This window comes from Diadema antillarum, unplaced genomic scaffold (genome assembly GCF_040938485.1).
Source record: "Diadema antillarum isolate AM-2024a unplaced genomic scaffold, OU_Dant_1.0 seq00000586_RagTag, whole genome shotgun sequence".
NCBI classification, from domain to species: Eukaryota; Metazoa; Echinodermata; class Echinoidea; order Diadematoida; family Diadematidae; genus Diadema; species Diadema antillarum.
Window position 1 is genome coordinate 1,003,614 of NW_027271520.1, and position 8,065 is coordinate 1,011,678.

Genomic DNA, 8,065 nt, shown 5'->3' on the forward strand with positions numbered 1-8,065 from the left:
AAGAGTCTGTAATGCAGAAATTTCGTGCGGGGAATTTTCAGTGGCCGCTATATGGGCAGGTGGCCGAAAAGACAGGTTTGACTGTAATATATATTCATATTCACATACATTAGGCCTATATATCTATAAGATTCCACTCATATAAAACCCAACTCATATGTGCAATTTCACCTGTAAGAAATTGTTGCTGAAAATATATTGAAACGCCGATTCCCTGTTTATAAGCAGAGGCTAGTTTCACCACACTCAAAGGCACACATCTTCTGTTTTATGCACATAAAAGTCATGAGATACCTGTACAGCGAAAATGCATGTGTGTTGAATAAAATTTATGGTCATTTATTATGTCTTCATAGCAATGTGATATGATTATGATCTTGTTATATGAATATGATGTAGTGAAAAGAGAGCATGCAATTATTCATTACTGAAAATTGTTCATGTGCTAAAACCAAGAATTGCATGACAAAGTTAGTCTGATGGTAGTGTCGCTGCCCATAAAGCAGTGTAGTTGACAAGTTTCAATCCTAGTTCACTTTTTCCGACATGTTTTTTAGAAAGAAATGTAGATCAGCAGGTCCTGTCTTACAAATAAATTTGTAGAAAGAGTGATAATATCATTGATTAAAAACAGCTATGGCACAAGATTTGCGTTGTTTGTTTATTCTATATCAGTTACCTTTCTGGTATTGCCGATGATACCATTTTCGCGAGTATTTTTCTATACAACTATGAGTAAATTGTGACGTGCGTGTAGACATCACCATTTTTTGTCCGTGTGGCAGCGTCCGCGAAGCGGCGCGCATACCCTTTCACTTTCATCGGTGTACAACTGGTGTATGTACGCATGCTCGTTAAAAAAAAATCGCACCTGCGCGAGAAAGGGCATTGAAGAGAAATCATATTTAAGATTCATTCTCGCCATTCTTACGTGGACACTTGGGCGTCAATTAATCCTGAAGTGACCGGCACCGAATTTCAGCGGGTTTGACTGCAGACGGACAGACAGCCAGGTATATGCCCCCAACCTTCTCAACCAGCAAGTTTCCTGAAAAGGTAATAATTCTTCATTTCGTTAGGCCTATGTATCTTTTTAGCTGCATGTCACATCACCCACACGCTGGTTTGTACTTTTTAGATTTAATGTTATTTTTGTTGATTGATCTAAATTGCCAATATCAAACTATGGTGTATATATATATGAATATATATACATATATATATATATATATATATATATATATATATATATATAAATCATAGTCGAGACAATGTAACGATGACAAAAAATGTCGCATGAAACCGGCTGTTACGAAGCTTTCGACCTTAGTCTTCTTCAGCTTTATTATCTGTTTATAAAATGAAATATAATATTTTGAGCTCAACAAATCTGGAGTCATGAACATAATGCATTAAATACAAATTCAGCATGAGTTGACAGCTTCATAGCATACCTGGCAACATTTTTGGCAATTGCAATAAAACCAGTAATGTATAACTGTAAATAAATATATAATGAGTATATGTAGCATACAGACATATCATACAATAAAATATATATCAAGCACATATCATGAATAAACTTAGTAATAAAATTACCTGCTAAGCAGACGTGTGAGTTACTTGGGTGTCTTGTGGCGGTCTTGTGGCGGGATGAGAGTGATCATGTGATATATTGGGAGGGAAGGTGTGTGTGCGGTGGTGCATGTCAGGCAGGAGCAGGGTAGGGTCCGATGATATAAAGAATTAGGTTCAATGTTCATACATTGTACAAGTGTGTCGGTGGAAAAATACGATACAATGAGCATTCTCGTGGTCATTGCCGGTCTTTAACCCCTACAGCTGGTTTACAAACAATCACAATAGCAGGCATGGAACCCGGGTACAGATAAAGAGTGAGTGGTGTGTTGCCACTTGATTCCCTAGGCACACAACACAGAATTATACAATATACACATATATACCAAAATTATTACTGACAAAATCTTCATGCTCATACCACGTAATATAACATATATATATATATATATATATATATATATACGTCCTCCTTGAGTACTTTTTGAGGGCTAAGTTTATGACAATGACTATGATTGCGGCATGTTTGTATAAGTTCATTTTTTTATTTATATTTACTGCAAAATTTGAGTGGGGATCACACATATTGCTTCACTAGCAGATCACAACCTGTTTCTGTTGTTTATCAAAAGATTTATTTTCTTTGTTCTGGGTCCCTAGCCTGTCCCTGACTGTTCTTGTTGCGTGAAGTCCTTACATGTGATTGCTTTCCCTGCCTGTTTGTCATTTTGCCTCTGATGAAGATTCTGCCAGGATTGAAAGCTCTGGCCCCTTTTGACTCCATTTTACTCCGTTGGCTCGCTACTACTGGATAAGCAGTTTTCAGCAGCTTTTTTTTTACGTTTATCAAAAGAAATGAGAAAAAAAGAAACTCATGAAGACACGAATGATATTGGTTGATTTTAGATGCTGTGGAGATTATCATAACAAATGTACAACGATTGTGTCAATAAAGCAAAAATAGAGTTTACTGTAAGAGATTTTATCAAAAACTTAATCATTGCACTTTATGTTGAGCATAAACTTACTTTGCGTACAAAGGAAAAGTCAGATAATAGAACGACAAACCGTATTTTGATTGCGATATAATACACATCTTAAAAGTGGGGGATTTTTTTTCATGTTTTTTCTTGACATTGATTTCGTTGCAATATAAGTTTAGCTGACCTAATGTTAGCTTCAAATTGTTCAGTCGGCTTTCTCTCAAAATGGAAAAAAGAAAATGCGCATGAAAAAATATGCTCTTATTATGGTGTTAGCGATTATTACACGTTACCATTAAAAGGTTATTGCAATACAACAGATTTAAATGCTAATGTTGCAAGTTTTACTTTTTATTAGTTTTCGTTTTTATTTAAAAAAATGCATAATACATGTTGCTGCAGCTAATGTCTGTGAAGTGAAGACATGGGAAACTTCAAGGTCCATACTTTCTTATTTAAGGTCCGACTTTGATAAAACCTCTACACATTCGTATGTTTGACTTTACATAGCCAACCTGAACATTAGGTACAATTGCATTTTAGGGTCATTTCTGTTATTTCTCATGATTCAATTTAATCAAAATTATGGTCACAGATGCAAGGGAAACGTGATAAATAATAAATGCGATTGAGATGTGTATTATGCCTGTGGGTTTGTGGGAGCAACTTGTTTTGATGTTTTATTTCCATAGGCGTTTATATTGATGCATTTGTAGCAAGATGATGTAACTGATTGCAAAATCGCTGAAAGGTCGGATTTAATATTACCTAACAGGAAGTTTTCTTCATACGATGTTCATATCTTTTAACATCGACTCACCAGACGTTTGTTGTATCAAAATGCATGTGGAAAATTGGGTCTTTATTTGGAGCTTAGGGCATCGTAGAGTAAGGCGGCATCGATTCATGCCACTCGACTAACGTGGAATTTACTGTTTTTGCTTCGTTCTCATGTGTGACGAAAAAGTACATCGTTTTTACTTTCAAATCGACAGTTTCATCACGAACTGAAGTGAAAGAGGAGCTTTCTCTGAACTGTCAAGAGGTAGAGCATCGGTTTATATGTAACAAGCGTTATCCACGCCCGTATAGTGAGGGAAAATGGAATATAGCTAGTTCTTCTTAAGTGTTTTTCAAATGAAGTATACCGATGCATAGATATTGAATTTGATTTGATTTCATTTCATGATATAATTCTTTATTTAGTCGTAAATGGGTCACACATTTGCAGAGATGTTTGCACTGCTGTCAGAAGTAGTGTAAAAATAAAACAAGTATAGGTTTTCCCATTCATTTTCAAACTTTTTTCATTCAATTTCACAAATCTCTACTTCAATTTCGTCGCGGGATGTCGGAAATAGGCCAATCTTACTTTCAAATTCGTTTTTCGTCGTTCATTTTCACATAAAGTCCATTCAATTTAGTCATTTGGCATACATTTTCGTCATTGACAATTCAAATTCGTCAGTCTCACTCGCAGCACTCAAAACATCAGGATCGATTTCGTCTTTTGTCAATCATTTTCGTTAAATTTTCATTCATATTCGTCTCATATCTCTATCCGGCAAACATCCGATGTGATTTCCCAGTCATTCATGTATTCCTTTCTGTAAACGTTATTTTACATTCAGGAGTTAACAAACACCCCCCCCCCCCCACACACACACACACACACAGAACCACAGATACAGACACACACACAGGCAATCCGAGTACACACTGATACAAACAGACGTACCGTCTCGCACACAACATCTGGCTAATTTGAATGAAAAAAAATCGTGAAATTGTGTGAACAAAAACGAATTTGATCCTCACATTCTGCGATTCGTCAGCGGGAGGGATGAATTTGAATGACAATTGACGATTTTGAATGTTATGTTTTCAAAAATGTTTGACGAAAAACGAACTACAATTAGGATTTGCGTTCCACGTGCTTCTCGGGACGAAATTGAATAATTAATCTTTGAAATTGAATGACAAAAGTGCGTAAATGGATGGGAATACCTATACTATTTCAGGTGTCTTTGTATAAAAAGGAAACTTTAATTTTCACTGCCCCTGGGTAGGAGAATTAAGGATGTCATATTTATTTAAAATCGAATGAAACGTAAAATGCTCTATCCTCACCTGATACTCATTGGTAAGTATAGATGAGGTTGTTGATCGAATTTCTCAGTTTGGGCAACTTGGTCGACCAATGAGGAAACCATAGAACTGAAGTTTTCTCCGCTCATCTTAGCTGCATTTTTTTTTCCAATCTGTCACACTCTGCAGTTTTCCATGTGAGCCAGTTGGCGACTCAGACTAAGGACATTTACGGACTTCGATGAATCACAGTTCATAAATTCTTGACAAAATAAGTCTTTCAGGGCAATAATTTTAAAACGGTTTTTAGACACTGATCACAAGTTCCTAGCCCAGTCGAATAATATTGATTATTGATTATGATTTATCCCCCACAGGAACCAACAAGACAAGGCGACACTATCATTCATACTCATGATGCACAGTACGTGTCACCTCGCTTTACTGTCGGTACTGTGTCTTCAGGTTGGAGGGCTACATCCTGGTCAAGAATCAACAGATTTCACAGCTAGTCTTGCAAAGGTCAGCGAACAGCCAGTCACAGACATTAGGGTCAGCTGGACGGATTTGGCCCCTGCAAGAATGGTCAGTGAATTTGGTGAACAGGAATCGAACCATCCAAAAGACCTTGACAGCGAGATGGGACATCTTAGATGGCGATGGGTATACCCGTGGAAATGGTACACTATCGTGCAACTTATGCTATCAAGTTTTGGCATTGTCGGTAACCTACTGGTGATCTTGGCGTTGATCAAGCGGCACGCCTACACCCATTCAACAGATATTTTCATAGGCGGTCTAGCCGTTGCGGACTTCATGACTTCCGTGTTGGTGATCCCGGTACCCGTGTTCGTAAGGGTGCCGGACACCGTTTGGGGGGCGGCGTACTGCAGAACGATTTACACGGCGTATTTTTACTTTGTGTGTCTCCATGCTTCAGTGTACACTCTTACCGGAATGTCGGTAGAGCGGTGTCTTGCGGTTGTCTATCCTCTCCGCTTTAAAGAGTGGGTGAATCGTCGCACGGTGCACGTCTATCTCACATGTGTGTGGATATTTGCCGCTTCTGCATACACTTTCACTATGACCACGACGGTGAACAGAAACCGCTGCCACAACGTGACCGTAACTCGCCGTGAGATGGAGCTCGCCCTTTATGTGACGACGCTGCGATTCGGCGTGCCGTCCCTGGTCATGATCGTAACGCAGACGATGACGATGTCAACGCTCCGTCGTCACTCTCGCCAACTCCAAGGCAAGCTCACAAGCAAGCACGGCTCGGCGTCGACTGTTCATTCCAACGCTCAGAAAACCGTTGTAAAGATGACTTTGATGATCGTCCTTATCTACGTCTTGAGTCTGGGTCCTCAGCAAGTGGTAGTGTTTGTCGCTATCCTTCGTGGCACCATGAGCACTTACGTGGGCACTCCATTGTACAACGCCCTGAACCAGGTCGCCCTAGTCAACGCTTGCTCCAACCCTCTCATCTACGCTGCCCGCTACCGGAAGTTTCGTATCGCCATCAGAGATATTTTCAAACCAAACGTTTTTCAGCGTGGTGCACCGCTTTTCGACACCGACGATGTGAACCATAGTGCCAAGCAAAACTCTCAGAAGGAAAAGACCATAACGAAGCATGGTGGAACTATTCACGTTTAACATACTAGGCATGTACGTCTGATTGCTTGGGAAGAAGATAAGTAAGGTATGTTTTTAGAAGTGCGATATCCGTCGTTGAAATAGGATTTTAGTTTGGAGTCCGTGAAGGAAATCATGAAACTGCATGTTATTGTGAAACATCCATTGTATAAGAAAGCATTAGCAATATCAAATACTGTCAATTGAATAAAATCATGTAGTTGTAACGTAGATACAAGGTAAAATGTAATTTGAAATATTTGTCTTTTGTACCTCTTGCCTTTTATTTATATTTTAAGATTAGTTTTAGTTCTTATATTTCTTTCATTTTGTTTTTGTGTACTTTGAGCTTTTTTCTCCCTTTCCGAATGTCCGAAAATCCGAAAATATGATAATGTTCGTTATTACGAAAGTTTGTTAATATGACAATGAAATGATGTTAGTTTTTCCAAAAGGTCACTGATGCGACTTTAAGATAAGGTTCATTCAGATATTCAGAAAATGAGAAGGTGATGCGTACTGAAGAACCTTTGGAATTGCAACTCTTTATTACTTAGTTTTCGGATTAACGAGCCTTCGGCATAACGAATTGTAACCCATTTTTTGGAAAGGATCACATGAGGAGGTAGGAGCCTTTAACTTTCGAGGTTGTTAGAATTGTTAGTGTCAATCGCCCGCTACTGGCAGTCGTTACAGTATGAGCGTAACATCTGTTCATTGTAGTAACCCTGCTGGAAAGAACGTAGTGTCTCACAGTGTGAGAAACACAGGTGAACACAGTGTGAACGCATTGTGAACATAGTTTCTCACAGTGTGAGAAACACAAGTGAACACAGTGTGAACGCATTGTGAACACAAGTGAAATCTCTTCACACTGTTAACATGGTTAAATTCGAGCGTTTTAACAGTGTGATCACAATGTGCGTCATCAATTCACAGAACGAAAAAAAGCATTACAATGTAAACACTTTGTTAAAACCACACCACATGCAGTGTGAAATTATTTTTACACTGTTAAAGGGATCGTATAGTTTTGGTCGAGACATAGGCCTAATTAGTTTTGAAATGGCTGAGATATCCAAAACAGAGCGATTCTAATAAAGTGTGGGACCCACACTTTATTATGTTCGCTTTATTTTACTTTATTTTTGGATGTTTCAGTCATTCCAAACCCGATTTTCATCGAATAAACTTTGAATTCCTCTTAAAATGGTATACTCTGTACGTTATCATGAATGTTTTCTTGGTATCTCGCAAAAATTAAAAGCCATTTCTCATCTCCACCAATACTGTATACCATCCCTTTAAATTCGAGCGTTTTCACACAGTGGACTTTATGAACACACTGTGAACACAATGTGAAAACAGTGTGGGACAGTGTGTTCTTACCACGTGAACTCGTATCATAGTAGGGTGCCAGTTATCCCGTATGCTGCTGGAAAAGCTGTTTTAAATGATGATCTAAGGTTAGAAAGCCCTGAAGGTCTTTAAACTGACAATGCAAGGAAATCTCCATCAGCAACTTTTCGTTAAAGTGCCATTGAGGAAAATTATGGCGCGGGATCTAACATTAATTTATTTTTATATCTTGTCTACTTATACCTCTTTTCTGATATTTTTTTAGCAAAATGATACTTTATGAAATATTACTTTAAGAAAATCAGTCAGGAGAGCGCAATGGACTCTTTTTAATCCATGAAAGTGATCACGCTATCTATATTATTTCTGTCGATTTTCACAAAGCGGGAAAACACGTGTATCTTTAGCGTATGGATGGC

At 38.2% G+C, this 8,065-nt stretch overlaps 1 protein-coding gene across 1 annotated transcript; it reads left to right on the plus strand.

The window, feature by feature from the left end:
* Positions 1 to 5,066: 5,066 nt before the first annotated feature.
* Positions 5,067 to 6,308, plus strand: LOC139735581 (allatostatin-A receptor-like). Its single transcript, XM_071646338.1, has one exon. It carries the CDS (start codon positions 5,067 to 5,069, stop codon positions 6,306 to 6,308), a length of 1,242 nt encoding a protein of 413 aa, XP_071502439.1.
* The last annotated feature ends 1,757 nt before the right edge of the window (positions 6,309 to 8,065 follow it).

Coding starts and splice junctions, on each gene's coding strand:
- LOC139735581 (XM_071646338.1), top strand. CDS start 5,067: ATGCACAGTACGTGTCACCTCGCTTTACTGTCGGTACTGTGTCTTCAG.